This window comes from Haliotis rubra, unplaced genomic scaffold (genome assembly GCF_003918875.1).
Source record: "Haliotis rubra isolate DU_JTF1 unplaced genomic scaffold, ASM391887v1 Scf123, whole genome shotgun sequence".
NCBI lineage: Eukaryota > Metazoa > Mollusca > Gastropoda > Lepetellida > Haliotidae > Haliotis > Haliotis rubra.
In genome coordinates, this window is record NW_025765148.1 from 13,415 (window position 1) to 32,609 (window position 19,195).

Genomic DNA, 19,195 nt, shown 5'->3' on the forward strand with positions numbered 1-19,195 from the left:
CAAGAAAGCCCACAAAGTCTAGAAAATGTGGCAAGTCTAGATTTTCAGCCTCTGAAAATTAAGAAAGTCTCAGGGGCTCCTTTCCATCATATTATATATTTTTTTTACTATGAACTTTTTTCAGTAAAATATGTTCATTTCAGAGACTAGTTGTTAGTCTAGGCAGTCTATGTAAAGCTATCTACAATAATAGACCACACGACCACCGTATTCTTCATTGTTTAAACCACCCCAAATATACCCACGAGGTAGACAACGTCAACACTTTTTTAACAAACACAACAGAGGCTAGTAAACAACATTTCACAAATTTTATTCGCAAATATGCATGGACACAACTGCATTTCTAATCACAAATCAGCTCAGTTCACAAAGCAGTTCTCATGTCAGTATCAAACCTGACGGGGCACGTAATTTTGAGAAATGCGCACGAAGGGTTGAACCTGTTGTGTTCAAAGTCTATATCGTCTTCTGCACATCATTTCCACATTCTTAAACCACACCATGCACACACGACCTTGTCCGCAACGCCCGTATAAAAGAACCCTCTCCGGGCTAGCTGACTTCCAGTTGTTCAGGCCAGTCCTGGAAAGAAGCCATCCTGGCGTAGCCGCTTATCATTGCTTCGTGGTAGTAGTTCTGGCATAAATCCGTCAACAGTTTCCTAGGTTCCCCCATGTGTCTCCGAGAGTACCCGCTACTGTCTTTCACCGTTTCTCCTCTACTCTCCCTGTCGTCAAACGGTGATTTAGAATCCGTTACCACGTTATCGTCATTGAAACGTGGGAGACCATATTTCCCGTCCACCGACAAGCTGTCTTCGTTTCCAGAGTCCAATGATGGCGATACTTCTCCCTTCTTATTGCAGAAAAGTTTACATCTTTTCCATCCCTCTGCTCATTATACGATTCGGGAACATAGTAGCAGGACATCGTGGTACAGAGCACTCAAAATATACAACCTCACTCTCGGACAGTCGGCTTCTAACTAGCTACTGAGCGTCGGTGCCCGTGATCATACTCTCGACACCATCAGCGGTTACGTACGAAAAGAAAAGAGCGCCTCGTCCTGTCATTGGACGGTAAGGGTTCAAATCCCGGCCCTAGACATAATTATACCTATTACATCCAATATAGGCGTTATCGTTGTGGGTACCTCGCTGCGTAAGCGCAAAAAAGCCGCGCTTAACACCGCTTTGTATGGTTGGCTGGTACAACCGGTTTGCGTCTAGACGGTGGCGTGGGAAACTGCGTAAACATACCTACAGCTTTATCCCTAACCTTATTTTTCCCTCGTCTAAAACCATTGCTCTTGTTTTGAAAGTTCTTGAGTATACTCTTCACGACATTATCATAGCATCTGAAAACCATGGAATCGTTTTAATGCATATTACTTTTACTGAAATGCCCAACTATATCATCGTTAGAAATACCTCGAGATCGCCAACTGCCGAAATATAAACAATGCTGACCGCAAGCTACCGACGACAAGCTTTGTACACGAACTCTATTGCAGGAATAATGCAAACGACCGTATTTTGTCACAAAATCGTTAAATTCGGCCATATTCGTGTATAATCTATACCGTATGAGTCGTGCACGTGTATTCTACCCGGTGCCTCTACGCTAAAAGCATCCCAGTGACTTCCCGGTTCGCCTTTTCTAACCGTGTTGCAAATAAACAGCATAGGATATTTCAGCCTCTTCACCCCACTACAGTCTATTTCATTACCATACACCTCTTCCAAAGTATCCATCTGCTACTTATACATAGTTGTTTTTAAGAAAATGTTCATTACGTCCAAACTGTACGGCGAGCTGTAGACAGTATGGTTTGAGAATGGTCAAGCTGGTACTCATATACACCCCATGGTCCTGAAGGGTAATTGGACGTGTCCTCATTGTAGCCATAGCCGTCAACAATGTACGCTCGGTACGCGCAGTTGGAAGACGAAAAGCGCCTCTATTATCTTACACGTCATATGTCCGCGGCTTATCGTATATTGTTGCTAATAGGTCTGACCATCCCTTATTACACAATCGTTTCGACCACCGTTTGTGTCGACGCCGTCGCCTCTACACCTTTTCCTTCACATAGACTTGCCTATTGTCTCGAAAATAACCCCCACGTACATCGTCAATAGGTAGGTCTAATTGCTCTAATCGTCCCCTAATACACAGCCGTGACTGTCGACGCCGTCGTCTCGCCAGTTTTCCGCAATAACTCGCGTAATGTCGCGAAAATAACATGTACTATCTTATACACCATTTGTCTCTGTCGATGTCCTCCATTGTGTGCGTTGACGCTATATCTATAATCCTTTCAACTGCGGTCGTAAAGCGAACCGACCTCTCTCTCTCTCTGTCTCTTGCTTATCACAAAATGGCGCACAACGACGACATTCTCATCACGGTTGACGAGGAAGACCCTGTATACGAGTAAGTGAGAAATACGGACACGTCTCTTCTAGAATATCCCGAGGATGATTGAAAAGAGCTATCGTGTCACGAGATAGCGGAGAGTGAAGTTTAATTTAGGTATTTTACACAACTCAGTGGTTCTATGGAAGGGAGCAACCTGCCTCACGGCCGGTACCGATTGAAAAGGTGTCATGTACCGCTAACTGACATACTAGTTATTTTATTTCCACACATCTGCTATATAGTATCCCTGCTACTAATGTCGCCATAGATGGTTTTAAGAAAACCAAAACCGAACCATTGCAAATCTCGCCCGTACAGTATTTTAGATGGAGAGAGGTAAACTCTCTGTGATGGAAGTTATATATCCGACACATACCCCCCCCCCCCCCTTGCCTTTCAGCCTGAATGATATTACAATATTTTGTTTTCAACACTTTTATCTACGGGATAGTTCATAACTGATGGGGTGTGATGCTGATGTTTATGCTTTATGGAGAAGCATGTGCAACGTGAATGACCCACTCCCCTCTCTCTCTCTCTCTCTCTCTCTCTCTCTCTCTCTCTCACTCACACACATACATGCGACGTTTGACGTAGCAAGTGTCACATCAGGCGAAGGATGACAATTCACCAGTGTCAGTGCACACTACATCTGAGAGTCCACCTCAGACCACCTAACGGTCCTTTTCAGGACCACCCATCTCTCCCTAGAGAATGCTTTGTAAATTGCAAACGACGATAGCATAACTTGTTTTCTCCAGCGGCGGTAGTACGACCAACGTCGCATTATTCGCGACCCCGTAACCTCTAGATTGACCTACACCGTACCTTACGGTTACGAAAGCAGTACCACGTGATTCGTAGATCCGTCTTGTCGTGTCCGACCAGTAATAGCTCGCTAGACAGTCTCTCTCTAATTTAAAAGCCACGAACAACTCCCCAGTTCGCCTCCAGTTGTAAGCACCTTTCCCCCCTCTCTCCATTCACCATTACTTACGGCGTAGTACGGACATGTCTCAACAGTCGAACAACCACGACATGTTTCAAATCAGCTGTTCTCTGAATAATACCCTGTCACACGTCATGGTGGCTCTGCGTCTCAGCATACAATCCTCCAGGTATAAAGACAGGGACGACACACAGTCACAAATTGTTCAGTGACTGCTGTGTAATAAACTCCTTTGTTTATTTACTCAGGTGTTGTGTTGTGTGTGGGTTGGTATGGGCAGACCTCTTGCCAAAGCGAGCTGATTCCCCAACACTCGCGTTTTAAGGACGACACACAGTCACAAATCGTTCAGTGACTGCTGTGTAATACACAAGGAGTTTACAGAGCAGTCACTGAACGATTTGTGACTGTGTGTCGTCCCTGTTTTATACCTATTCCAGTTATCATAGATAATCCCATTTACTGATACACTGACGATAAAGTTGTTGTTGTGAACTTCAGCTGCTATATCTAAATCCTGTTGCCTAACTCGACTGACGATAGTGCCAACTGCGCACTTAAGCTACTCTGTCTTGACCGGATTATATGATAATTTCCATAAACGTATTGAAGACATCGTTATCAATGTGGGCTCTGGCAGCTTGAAGATTGTGAACCGTGATCAGTTAATCTGTACATGTCCAGTTTTCAATAATATATACTGTCATAAATATTGGTAAAACTTTGTCCAGTTTTACCGTGTTAATAGTAGTCGCAGGTTTAGAACTACCCCGTCATACTTTTAGAACAGTTAGTCGTACATTGGGAACGACGATTGATAATTTTAGAATAGCGTGTCGTAATTTTGGAACAGTGTGTCATACCTTTGGTGTGATTATACGTTCTCCCCTACTTTTTAGTAGTAGAATCTATGGAACGGGTCCGCAACTAATGACATGGTTTTGGGAGGGTCTGTCATACTTTTGGAACAGTGTGTGTGTAATTATTAGAACAATGTGTCATACTTTTGAAACAGTTAGTCGTACATTGGGAACGAGGTGTGACACTTTTAGAATAGCGTGTTGTGCAGTTTGGCATCTCCACCACGTGTGCAGTTGTGCGCAGTTGAGCCTTTTATTTCAGAACCCATTACCACCTTCAAACGTCCTTCACAAAACCCCGAGAGTTATTCCCCTTTTCCGGCGGCATGCTCACCTTGCATACCGCTAAAGAAAACGGAGTTATCTCCCTTACACCATGTTTAATTAACAGATTTTGTACCTTAGTACCATACTTGACATCACTCCCCCCTCACCAAGATGAGTACCACCCGAATGAATTCAAAACAAGTAGATAATGTATAAATACCTGAGGATAGGCGGCCACATTTTATCCCAAAGAACATATACATTTTGATAGCATAAATGTTCAATACAACCCTGTGGTGATGTGATCAATATCACAACAGAGTAGGTATCAAAACAACTTTTACATGATAGATTAGATGGTATTAAATACACTATTCTCACCATACAAGTTATAAGCTAGGGAGTAATAGTGAAATATGGGATAATAAGTGAACATGCAGTTACAGTAATACCAAGCAATTGTGTTTTGACTTAAAAAGCCAGAAAACATTGTTCAACTGGAAAATGTTCAACATGAAACTATCTAAACATTAAATACAAATCTCAATACATATAGCAAACTCTGTGAACTTTAGATGAAAAATAATTAGAAATAGCATTGATTCAAAATATCATTATCCGTGGATGAAGCATGACTATTAGGATTGCCAGTACTAAACACACTCTATGAGAGTACAATGTGTATCAAACAATATCCAAGCTAGTTAGTGCTTCTAGATAAAGACTTTGAAAAGCTGAATTATACTTTGACATTCAAAATATACATAGTTTAACTCACTTCCATTGAAACTGTATTGAAACAAAAATAACAAAGCCGTGTAATCTAAACAATGTAATTATAGCCTTAGGCGCGTAATATCCATATGCTTCAATAGGTCTTCAAGTAATCATAGGAAACACTGAACGTCATCTTTCCAACATGGTACCAAAGTTACAGGCAACTTTCTGCTTATAAATGTTGCAACTTCAATATTGAAACATAAACTCTATCAAAGTGTACTGCACAGAGATGAACAATAACATACTGCACTACAGTGTATAGTGACAATAGAAATTGGACATAAATGAAGTGTACAATACACAGTACATCACAGTACATTCTTCACTCCTGTAGCATTAACAATGCCAAAGAATATTAATGCCACAGAATATTTAAACCATGAAACAATTGAATTATGACAGCATTTATGATTTTTATGATTACGTGTTTTTGTTCAATGTTAATTGCTGGTAAAAACAAAATGCACATTCCAACAATAATGTATACCATTGAACAAACAATCATTCCAACAATAATGTATAACCATGCAACAAACAACCATTCCAACAATAATGTATACCCATGCAACAAACAACCATTCCAACAATAATGTATACCATTGCAACAAACAATCATTCCAACAATAACGTATACCATTCAACAAACAATCATTCCAACAATAATGTAAACCATTGAACAAACAACCATTCCAACAATAATGTATAACATTGAACAAACAATCATTCCAACAATAACGTATACCATTGAACAAACAACCATTCCAACAATAATGTATACCATGCAACAAACAATCATTCCAACAATAATGTATACCATTGAACAAACAATCATTCCAACAATAACGTATACCATTCAACAAACAATCATTCCAACAATAATGTATACCCATGCAACAAACAACCATTCCAACAATAATGTATACCATTGCAACAAACAACCATTCGAACAATAACGTATACCATTGCAACAAACAATCGCTCCAACAATAATGTATACCCATGCAACAAATAATCATTCCAACAATAATGTATACCAACAATAATGTATACCATTGAACAAACAACCATTCCAACAATAATGTATACCATTGCAACAAACAATCATTCCAACAATAATGTATACCACTGAACAAACAATCATTCCAATATTAATGTATACCATTGCAACAAACAATCATACCCAACAATACTGTATACCAACAATAATGTATACCATTGCAAATACAAACATTCCAACAATAATGTAAACTATTTCAACAAACAATCATTCCAACAATAATGCATACCAACAATAATGTATACCACTGAACAAACAATCATTCCAACAATAATGTATAACATTGAACAAACAATCATTCCAACAATAATGTATAACATTGAACAAACAATCATTCCAACAATAATGTATACCAGTGAACAAACAATCATTCCAACAATAATGTATACCATTGAACAAACAATCATTCCAACAATAATGTGTACCATTGCAACAAACAATCATTCCAACAATAACGTATACCATTGAACAAATAATCATTGCAACAATAATGTATACCATTGCAACAAACAATCATTCCAACAATAATGTATACCAACAATAATGTATACCATTGCAACAAACAACCATTCCAACAATAATGTATACCATTGCAACAAACAATCATTCCAACAATAATGTATACCACTGAACAAACAATTATTCCAACAATAATGTATACCATTGAACAAACAATCATTCCAACAATAATGTATACCATTGAACAAACAATCATTCCAACAATAATGTATACCATTGCAACAAACAACCATTCCAACAATAATGTATACCATTGCAACAAACAACCATTCCAACAATAATGTATACCATTGCAACAAACAATCATTCCAACGATAATGTATACCCATGCAACAAACAACCATTCGAACAATAATGTATACCATTGCAACAAACAACCATTCCAACAATAATGTATACCATTGCAACAAACAATCATTCCAACGATAATGTATACCCATGCAACAAATAATCATTCCAACAATAATGTATACCATTGAACAAACAACCATTCCAACAATAATGTATACCATTGCAACAAACAATCATTCCAACAATAATGTATACCATTGAACAAACAATCATTCCAACAATAATGTATAACATTGAACAAACAATCATTCCAACAATAATGTATACCAGTGAACAATCATTCCAACAATAATGTATACCATTGAACAAACAATCATTCCAACAATAATGTATACCATTGCAACAAACAATCATTCCAACAACAATGTATACCACTGAACAAACAATCATTCCAACAATAATGTATACCATTGCAACAAACAATCATTCCAACAATAATGTATACCAATGAACAAACAATCATTCCAACAATAATGTATACCATTGCAACAAACAATCATTCCAACAATAACGTATACCATTGAACAAATAATCATTGCAATAATAATGTATACCATTGCAACAAACATTCATTCCAACAATAATGTATACCGACAATAATGTATACCAACAATAATGTATACCAACAATAATGTATACCATTGCAACAAACAACCATTCCAACAATAATGTATACCATTGCAACAAACAATTATTCCATCAATAATGTATACCAATGAATAAACAACCATTCCAACAATAATGTATACCATTGAACAAACAATCATTCCAATTCAAACCTATAAGTGAGAAATGCACCTATTCAACCCTGGAACCAGAAGTCACTCAACAAAACTCTCTAAACATGTCAGAGTAGTGGACATTTTGAAGATAAGTACATAAGCATTAAAGTCATTTTCTTCGACTTTTTCTGTCGGTTGGTAATTTGTCATGCAAAGATATAACAAGCTGCTGACAAGCAGGTGTCAGGTCATGGAATGGCACCCAAGAATTGTCTTTGTTACTGTAACCCAACCATTTCACATGGTACTGCCATGTAGAGTTCAGAAATCTTGTCCTGGGTATTCTCTCAATTTCATATTGAGTGTCACTGTTGGTGTCATTGTCATTACTGGATTCTACCGAATCCCTCTGGCTGCAAGACTCCGGTAACTCTTCCACACCTAGGATGGCAGGTTCCACACTGTCTATGTTGACTGGAGGTGTCGGATCATCTGGGCGATCAACTCGTAAAAGTCCATGTTTAAGACGATTAACATGGATTCGGTTGCGGATCAGCAGTCCATCAGATTTCTTTCTCACTTTGACATGTATGTCGGACAACTTCTCTACAATATAATAGGGCCCTGCTCAGGGACGGAGCAATTTCCGTGTTTGACCGGTTACTAACAACAGGGCGATAGATGAAGACTGTATCACCCACTCTGAATTTGGGGGAATGTTCTCTGTTCGCTGATCTCACCGCCATGGCTTCCTTGCGATCACTAATATTCTGAATCGCTACTTTCCGTGCAATTTCCACACCCTCTATACAAGTTCAGTGATATAAGAGTGAGCTGCTTTGGGAATGTCAAGATTTGGACTGATTGCAAGTTCAAGGAAACTCCTCGGATAACGTCCATACACAAGTGAAGATAAGGTTACTTGGCAAATTCTTTTATTCACTTCACATCTGACAAGCATGGGTTACTGACGAGAATGTTCTTATACATTCTCCCGGTACAGGTAACGTTCTCGGAGTGAGCATGGACAGGCAGGAAGTTTTGGTTACATGGAAAATTAGGAATCAAAGCAGTTAAAAACTGCAACTGACGAGTGGAAAATGATTCAGTACAAGGAAACGGAATAGGAGTTAATGAAGGAATAATGTCATTCAGAACAGCCGCCCCAAATTAAGGGACTTAATTTGAATCTGATCCACAAATGGCATTAGTGGTAAGTTCAGGCAATCGCACAAGGCGGACAACAGGTCTCTCGTAATGTTTGTCTCCCACACACACTCGAGCCGATCTAACTCGACCATCACTGCTCGGAAATGTCTGTACAATTTTCCCAACTGGCCACTGAGCTCTGCTGAGCTGCGGATCCACCATCAGTACAATGTCCCCACAGGTAAGTTCACCGGTCTCCTTCGTCCATTTTCGACGTAGTTGTAGGTCAGGTAAGTAGTACTTGATGAAGTGAACCCAAAACTGGTCCGCTATCACTTGACTGTGACGCCAGCGCCGCCGCCCCATAAGTTCACTCACTGGATACACCACCTGCGGCAACGAAGGATCACGTCTTCCCATAAGCAACAGGTTTGGTGTGATTGGATCAATGTCTCTCACATCAGAAGAAGTATACCCTAAAGGTTTAGAGTTTAAAATACCTTCTATCTCAACCAAAACAGTATGGAGTACCGCTTCGCTCACACACTGGTCTCTGAGTATAACTCTCAATGCAGACTTCAACGACTTGATCTCACGTTCCCAAACTCCACCGAAGTGTGGAGAGTTTGGAGGATTGTACTTCCAGCGAATTTTCTGTTCAGAAAGTCTGTCAATCAGAACTGGTTCCATCATAGAAAAGGCTCTTTGAAGTTCTGCATCAGCTCCCTTAAAGTTTGTACCTTGGTCTGACAGGACTTCAAACGGTTTGCCTCTCCTTGAGATAAATCTCCAGAAAGCCATAAGAAAAGCATCAGTACTGAGACTGTCCAACAACTCTAAATGAATAGCACGGGTGGTCATACATTTGAAAAGAACTCCCCACCGCTTCTCAACACGTCTGCCAATCTTGATAGACATCGGTCCGAAACAGTCTATTCCGGTGGAATAAAACACAGGTTTGTAGAGTCGAAGCCTGGCTTTAGGAAGGTCGTTCATTTTGGGAACAACAGGTTTACCACGCCATCGTTGGCATTCTGTACAGTTATGTTGGTGCTTTTTTATTGCTTCTCTGCCTCGTAAAATCCAGAATGTCCGTCTCATCTCGGCCAACACTCTCTCTGGTCCAGGGTGCTTAAGATCCTCATCATACTTCCGGATGAGTAACTTAGTGAGGTGGTGGTGTGGGTCTAAGATGATGGGATGTTTAACAGAATCTGAAAGACAATCCGCATTTGTTAACCGTCCACCTATTCGAATGAGACCACATTCACTGTCATACACAGGACTGAGGGGGAGTAATCGGCTACTTGGCTGAATCTCCTTCCCACTGACAAGGTTCGATATCTCCTCTGGGAAAGAATCCTCCTGAATTTGTCGGTAGACTTTATTCTCCACATTCTCAGTTTGATCCACAGTGTCGGAAATTGAGTTTGAATCGGCCGCCCCATGTAGCTTGGCAATTGACGTGACGACCAGATCATTCCAACTGTCATACTGTTTGTCGTCAAACAATGGCTTTGAGGCTTTGGTGAATATAGCTCCGCAGAAGGAGTTCCTAACTTCACTGTTGTCTGTCAACACAGGTTTGACTACTGGGCTGGTCCATTCCTCAGGTGGCTCGTACAAGAAAGCAGGACCACAAGACCACTTTGAGTCTTGAATGAGTTCTTGTATTGTAAGTCCTCGTGTAATGCAATCGGCAGGATTGTCCTTTGTGTTCACATACAGCCAATTCTCCACTTTAGTAAGAGTTTGAACTTCAGCGACTCTCGTACCCACAAATACTTTATATCGACATGACTCAGAATGAATCCATGCCAGCACAGTTGTGGAATCACTCCACAACATTACTTTCTCGACAGGTAGCGTCAACTCCCTCAATAGAACATCAGCTAGTTGTGCACCAGTCAGTGCTGCTGACAATTCTAAGCGTGGGATAGTTTGTTGTTTCTTTGGTGCAACTCGGGATCTAGCTGCAATAAAGGTGACGCTAACAGTCTGGTCTTTCATTGTTGTGCGGAGATAGGCCACAGCTCCGTAAATACGTTCTGATGCATCACAGAATACATGTATCTGTCTCGTTGCTATATCACACAGCTCAATGTCAGGAGTGTAGCATCGAGGAATTTTCACCAATTTAATATCAGCAAGTTCACGTTCCCATGCATTCCATTTGTCATAAGATTCTCCTGTTTCAATAGTAGTGTCCCAATCCACTTTGCCTTTCCACAGATCTTGCACAATGATCTTTGCCCTGGCGAGGTATGGTGAAAGGTATCCCAAGGGATCATATTGGCTAGCTAAGATCTTGTACATGACTCTCATGTTCAGCTGATGATATGTAATCTGGCGGAACTTGTAGCAGAGCATGTCATTCTTGCACTGCCACTGAAGACCAAGAGTTGCTTCTAGCGAGTCTTCCTTTCCAAAGTTCAGCCACAATTCACAAGCATCGGACTTAGCATCCGCGGGAAGATCTTCAACAACAGACGGCACATTGGAACACCACTGTCTTATGTTAAAACCACCAGTTGCAAGGACGTTTCTCAGTTCAGTTAACAGTGTTTTGGTTTCCAAAGGTGTAGGTGCACTGTGCAGACAGTTATCAACATAGAACGATTGCAGGATTGCTTCCGAAAGTTCTCCATCGTTCTCAGTATGGTCAATAATTTGTCTCTGAAGGGCATAAGTAGCACAGCATGGACTGCAGGTAGTCCCAAAGGAAGTACCTGCCACTCGTATGTGTTTGGTGCCACTGATGTCTCCATGTTGCGCCAGATAAAGCGTAGTAGTGGTTTATCCCTGGGCAGGACACACACCTGGTGAAACATGGCTTGTATATCTCCAGATACAGCGACCTGATGCTGTCGAAATCGCACAAGTACTCCGAGTAATGATGGACCCAACACAGGGCCAGGTAACAGGTAATTGTTCAGTGATATACCAGCCGAGTTGTACGAACAGTTGAACACTAGTCGATACTTCCCATTGTGGTCAACAACATGATGAGGGAAATACCAAGACTCTGTGCCTTTGATTTCGTCTGGAGTCAGGATTCTGACATAACCAGCTGTCACTAACTTTTCTATCAGGTGATTATGGATATCAGCTAGATCTGGGTTTCTGGCGAGTCTCTTCTCTGTACGCTTGAGAATTGGCATCACAGCTGCCTCAGTAGCTTCAAACTTTGGAGCATCCTTGGCACGCAATAATGGGGTGGCATAACGCTGAACACCATCCACCATAACAAGTTCAGTTTGAGCCTCAAGCATGTGTAGTGCTTCAATGTCCTGTTTGGATCTCTCCACTTTTTTCTCTGAGTAAGGTAGCACATCCAATTGCCACAATCTTTCAACATGATTCATAAGTGTTGCTTTCCTCTCCAAGGCAGTGTAGTAAGATTGAACAGCTTTCTGTGGTGATATTTCTTTAGTTGGACCTTGCAATGTCCATCCAAGAAGGGTGCATATGGCGACTGGGCTTCCATCTGCTCCGAATACAACAGGTTTCTGTGGTAAGGTGAGATCAGCATGATCCGACCCAATTAGGATCATATGACAAGCCTGGGAAATGGTTGGCAAAGGCAAGTCCCGCAGGTGAGGATATGTAGCTTGTAACTCTCTTACAGGGTAATTGTACTCGGACAGACACAGGTTGTCGGCACTAAATGCTCCGGTAATGTCATATCGAAGATCAGGGTGATCTGTGGTGGAAATCTGTAGGTCAACATTAAATCCAGTACACCAGAAAGGATCCTGGCGAATAGTAGTTAGCAACACTTTATCAGGGGTACTAGGTAATTTCAGTTCATTAACAGCTGGCTGCAGAACCATAGTTCGCATTGAACCATCATCAAGTAATGCGTAGGTTTCCATCTTTCTGTCATTGGGGCCATGTAGAAGAACTTTCACAACTTTTAACAGTACGTTTGGTGATTTTGATGGTTGGTCTGCATAAACAAATTCAGAATTGTCAGTTCTGAGGCTATATACCTTGTCCACTCCAGTCTGCATGACCTCATGGAGTGCGGTCAGATGTAAGTTGTTACACTCATGACAAGGCTTCTTCAGTGTACAGTTCTCAGGCTTGTGAAACCTTGCACATTTGCTACATCGGGGAGCCTCTCTTGATCCAGTCTGCAATCTCCTGGGTGGTCATTTTGGAGAAGTGTGGACATCTGTGTAAGAAGTGATCATTATTATTACAGTATGGACAATACCTGAATTTCTCAAACTTGGACGGTTTCGGTTTTGGCGACGATTCAGAGGATTTCTGTACCATGTTTGTATTGAATACTGCTGTAGGTGACGACTTTGTATGAGTAGCTTTCTCTTGTCTTTGACGAGTATTGTTGGTCTGGTTACTCCTTTCAGGTTTTTCATATTGAGGTGCGGATGCGGCAGCAATGCGCTTTGCTCTTGCTTTCACTTGTAGCCAATTAGAAAAGTCCACCAGCGTGTAACATCCACCATCTGCTGTGAGAATACCCTTGTTGAGACAATGTTCTATGAAGCTATCTCTGTGAGATTGAGACATCTTGCTGAGCAGGCGGTCAACATGAGACCCACATCTGAGTTCATTACTGTTATCACCATCTACAGATCGTAGAATTCCTACAAGAGAATGAACAGACAGGGCAAAATTCTCAAATCCTTCACTGTCACCATATCTTACTTGTGGGAGATTCATGATATGTCTAAGTTCGCTCTGTACTAACTGGCGTGACTGGCCATACCTTTCCTTCAGGGCACGGAACGCCATGGTGTAGGGGTTAACATGGCTCCGGTAAGCTTCGGCCAATCTCTTAACAGTTCCTCCAAGTTTCTCCACCAAGACTTGAAATTTGTATTGTTCTGTCAAGTGAGGGTGAATGTCAATAAGATTTTTGAATGCCAGTTCCAAACGAGCAAAGTCACTTTCCTTACCGCTTGAAAACGACGGAAGATTGGGTTTAGGAATGCCATATGATGAGGAAAGGAGCAACTCGGTTAAATTCCTATTGTGGATATGTGCTGCAGGCTGTGCAGGTGTTTGTTGATTGGTGTCGAGGTGAGCAGACAGAGCAGCAGGAGAATCCTTCATTTCATGTACATAGGTACTGTTGGCGATGAGGGGAACTGATGGTGTAGTTTTGACAGGTTTACTTGCCCTCATTTCAGATGCATGTATGTCTGGAAAGATCAGAGTAGTAGGAGATGGCCTAGAAGACACTGGGTTGAGAACAGTAATCTCTGGTTCAAGAGGAATGCTTGACACATGAGGCTCATTAGTTTCATAATGACCATGATCAAAGATAAATGTAGGTGAAGACTTTATCCTCTTAGGCACAGGTTCTGTTTTCACAGTGGGTGGATAGACTTCAATGTCACTAGCACCTGTGTTCATCTGAATCATAGATGCCACTAACCCCGCTTCCTTCATATGAAACTCAGCTTTTCTTAATTTCCTCTCTCTAGATATTTTAGCATTTAAAAGTTCTCTCTGCTTTAAAGTTCTGCGACTTAATTCCCGTGCCTTTTTACTTTACTCTCAGCCTCCTGTTGTGCAACACAGGCTTCCTCATCCAACCGCAGAAATTCCTCAGCTATTTTCTGCTCCTCTTCGGACTGCCGTTTCATCTCCATGTATTCCGCTTGGTTTTTTTATATTCCAGTTCTGCAGCCTGAGACTCGCTCAGCACTGAGGCAAATGACATTCTACTCCTTGCCGAATATCTGGATGATTTACTTGTTACAGAACATGCTGGTTGTTTATCACTATCCACAATGGTGTCACGCTTTAACCTGTATTCCTCTGCTGGCAAAGACTGACTGATATTTGTCTCTTCTATTTTGTCCACTGTTTGAATTGATCCACGTTTAATTGGTTCAGACATGGTACAAATACTTGGGTCGCTGTGCGTATTTGTGGGTAAATTTGTTATATAGTCAATTAAATGTGTAGGAACACGTCGCACACGTCGTGAGCGGCGAACATGTCGAGCTCCCTCAAAGTCCGGTGGAAGACCACGTGGGTCGTCTGTTACCTCAAGGTCACTTTCACCCAACCCTACACTGTCTACAACAATATGAGGGTCCCCTTCATGGAGGCTCTCCATCATATCATCATTTGTGGTCATAGTTCATATACATACATTCAAATGCGGAGAGAAATAGTCACTTTTGTTTGGTCATTGTTTGATTCCTAATTTTCCATGTAACCAAAACTTCCTGCCTGTCCATGCTCACTCCGAGAACGTTACCTGTACCGGGAGAATGTATAAGAACATTCTCGTCAGTAACCCATGCTTGTCAGATGTGAAGTGAATAAAAGAATTTGCCAAGTAACCTTATCTTCATGGTCCCGCGAGCCGGATGGCGACTGCATGTGAGAACATGTGATGAAAGCGGCATTCTTGGAAATTACAGTGAGTGATTTACTCACTGTAATTTCCAAGAATGCCGCTTCATCACATGTTCATCACTCTAGTGATAACGACTGCATGTGAGAACATGTGATGAAAGCGGCATTCTTGGAAATTACAGTGAGTGATTTACTCACTGTAATTTCCAAGAATGCCGCTTTCATCACATGTTCTCATGCAGTCGCCATCCGGCTCGCGGACCATGAAGATAAGGTTACTTGGCAAATTCTTTTATTCACTTCACATCTGACAAGCATGGGTTACTGACGAGAATGTTCTTATACATTCTCCCGGTACAGGTAACGTTCTCGGAGTGAGCATGGACAGGCAGTAAGTTTTGGTTACATGGAAAATTAGGAATCAAAGCAGTTAAAAACTGCAACTGACGAGTGGAAAATGATTCAGTACAAGGAAACGAAATAGAAGTTAATGAAGGAATAATGTCATTCAGAACAACAAGAAAGAATGGAGAGTATTCGGTACTCTCCAGACATGGAGTTATATTGTAGGAGTACTGTATGAAAGGTATAAGTCTGTCCCATTGGTCATGGGTGTCGTCCACATATTTAGACAATGATGCTAAGATTGTCGAAATCATTCTCTCACTCTGGCCGTTGCATGAGGGATGATAGCTCGTGGTCTGTGTTTTCTGCACATCCAACAACTTACAGGTTTCTTTCACAATGTTACTCAAATAATTTGTGCCTCTATCAGAGTGTGGAAATTGAGGTAGACCATAGCGACAAAATACATTATTTACAAACTGAGTAGCAATTGTTCTTGCTTTGATGTCACTTTGATGACCTCCTGTAAGAGGGTGATCATGGGTAGATTTCATAACTGTATTTCTCAGAGTCTCTGGAACTGTGATTTGCACAGTTGTTCTGTCGACACGATGTCCTTTGCCCTTATGTGTTAACACATGGTATAACACATCATCTTGTAGGAAGTACTCCGAACTGGCCAAGAATATCTTCTGGCGCACCTTGTCATCTTCCGGAAAACTCCACTAGACAGATACGTAATGATAGCATTGAAGTAACTGTCTTGTCGCTATGAAGTTTTGAGAGTGTCACATGACAATAACCGTGATGCAACAGAAGCAGCCTTCTGGTTGTCAAGGTTACGTTGGTACTTTTGGACATTTTGGATTGGGATATTCATGAGACACACTGTTCTGTGTGATGCATGTCACATTGAAGTATGGTAGTACTTCCCAGTTAGAGTCTAACTCATCACCATTCTCTTCAACACCATATTCACGACGACTTACACCATCAGCATTACCATGTGACTGTCCCTGGCGATACTTGGTATCAAAACTGTATGACTGCAACATGGCAATCCACCAGGCAAACTAGCCTACAGGTTCCTTCATGGAAAATAACCACTTTAGTGCAGAGTGGTCTACAACAGCAGTGAACTGAGAGTATTTCAAATAACTATCAAACTGCTTCACAGAATACACCAATGCCAAACATTCTTTCTCTGTGATTCCATAATTTTTCTCAGAGTGTGACAAAGAACGTCCAACATATGAAATCACACGCTCCTCTCCATTTTGAGTATGACAGAGAACACCACCTATAGAGAATGAACTTGCGTCCGTATACACAGTATATGGAACTGATGGCATGGGGTAAACAGGAAGCCGTGCAGTGATGAGTGATTGCTTAAGTTTATCCATAGCATCTTGACAATCTGAAGTCCAGTGGAAATCAACACCTTTCCTGGCAAGTTCATATAACGCTGCTGCAGTCTCTGCATATCCAGGAATAAATTTGCGGTAATAACCAGACAAACCCCAAAAGCTCTCAAATCCTTCAAACATATTGGTGTGGGATATGTTAAAACAGCTTCAACTTTGCGTGGATCTGGCGATATACCTGTTGAACTTACAATATTTTATCTCAGACTGAGCAAAATAGCACTGTCCTGGACGAAGTTTTAAGTTAGCAGCTTGGAGGCAATCAAGCACTTCTCTGATGTGTTGTAGATGATCGTCAAAGGTATGGCTAAATATAATAACATCGTCCAACTACACCAATGTTTCCAAGAATAATCCTCTCAAAACTGCCTCCATTAATCTCTGAAACGTCGCTGGACTATTCTTAAGTCCTAGAGGTAAGTGCCGAAATTGACATAAGCCAAGATGACACCTCCACGCTGTAAATGGTCGAGAGTCTCGATGAATCTCAACTTGGTAGAAGCCACTTTTAAGATCCAATGAGGTGAAGTAACTGGGATTATCTGTACCAATACTTTCCAAAGCATCAGAAGTGGTTGGTATCGGGTGGGCATCCAAAAGTATGCAATCATTCAGCCGGCGAAAGTCTGTGACAAAACGAAATGATTTATTGTCTTGTTTACTTACAAGCAGACATGGTGCTGCCCAGGGACCAGTAGACTCCTCTATGGTGCCTTGGTCAAGGATATCTTCCACCCTACGTCCCATGACCTCTTTCTGTTTAGCGCTTAGTTTGTATGCACGTTGTCTAATGGGAGGTTGATCAGGTGATATCTCGATACAGTGTTGTAAGAGATCACAATACCCAAGTTTGTTGCCTGCTCCAACAAAAGAGGATTCATATTCTGAGAGCAATCGCTGAAGTTGAACAGTTTATTCTTCTGTAAGGTCAGAGGGAATATTCGTGTCAATCTGAGACTGTTCAGTCTGTGGATGTTGAGAGCCATGGCTGGTTGTATGCGAGTCATTTGTTTCATTTTCCCCTACTACTGTTGAAATAATGTCGTCTTTCTGGGACAAACATACAAACTGTCCAACCACTGAACCCTTTGGAATAGTAATTCTGTCATTGGTCTTCTTTCCAGGACTGGCCTGAACAACTGGTTTTGGAAATGGTGTGCAGAAGACGATATAGACTTTGAACACAACAGGTTCAACCCTTCGTGCGCATTTCTCAAAATTACGTGCCCCGTCAGGTTTGATACTGACATGAGAACTGCTTTGTGAACTGAGCTGATTTGCGAGTAAAAATGTAGTTGTGTCTATGCATATTTACGAATAAAATTTGTGAAATGTTGTTTACTAGCCTCTGTTGTGTTTTATAAAAAAAGCGTTGACGTTGTCTACCTCGTGGGTATATGAAGAATACGGTGGTCGTGCGGTCTAGTATTGTAGAGAGCTTTACATAGACTGCCCGACTCGATGTGCTCTATGTATTTGGTAGAATATAACCGCCTTCCGGTGTTGTATTGTAGAGAGCTTTACATAAACTGGAGGGCGTGTTTATTTTTTAGTGTCTTGGTACATTTGTTTTGCTGCCTAGTATTGTAGAGAGCATTACATTGACAGCACGACATTTACAGACCTCCTTCAAAATTGTTATTCGTTCCCGCTTTGGGTTTACCATACGAGGTAAAGAACGTAACACTCCGTACTACTCTTGCTGCTTTGTCGTTTTCTACCTCACAGATTTTTTGTATGTAGAATATCACCGTCTTACCTTCTTGTCTTGTAGAGAGCTTTACACAGACGGGGTGGTCGTGTGATTAAGAGTGTCTAGGTATGCATGTCTTGCGGTCTAGTATTGTAGAGAGTTTTACATAGACAGCACGAGATTCCTTAGCCTCCATCAAAATCCCAAGATATTATTGGCACGCTAATGGTGTATTTATGAGGTAAAAACGCGAGAGCAATTGAGAATACTATTTTAGTTTGACGGATGGATTCTTATGGTGGCCATTTTTGTTT

General features: G+C 41.2%; 1 protein-coding gene across 1 annotated transcript; it reads right to left on the reverse strand.

The window, feature by feature from the left end:
* Positions 1-555: 555 nt before the first annotated feature.
* LOC124266100 lies at positions 556-12,910 on the reverse strand. Its single transcript, XM_046700912.1, has 4 exons — positions 12,022-12,910; positions 9,233-11,554; positions 8,329-8,534; positions 556-858 (listed from the first exon to the last, which is right to left on the reverse strand). The coding sequence occupies exons 1-4, from the start codon at positions 12,908-12,910 to the stop codon at positions 556-558; spliced, it is 3,720 nt and encodes a 1,239-aa protein (XP_046556868.1).
* Between the last annotated feature and the right edge of the window lie 6,285 nt (positions 12,911-19,195).

What these genes read in the sequence shown, in the direction of transcription:
- LOC124266100 (XM_046700912.1), bottom strand. Translation starts at nt 12,910, where the DNA reads ATGGTTCTGCAGCCAGCTGTTAATGAACTGAAATTACCTAGTACCCCT. An exon ending in CTGTTCGTACAACTCGGCTG is followed by an intron (nt 11,555 to 12,021) that starts GTATATCACTGA and finishes CTGTTGTTGAAG; the next exon opens with ATCTTCCCGCGGATGCTAAG. An exon ending in CTTGCAGCCAGAGGGATTCG is followed by an intron (nt 859 to 8,328) that starts GTAGAATCCAGT and finishes TTCTGCAATAAG; the next exon opens with AAGGGAGAAGTATCGCCATC.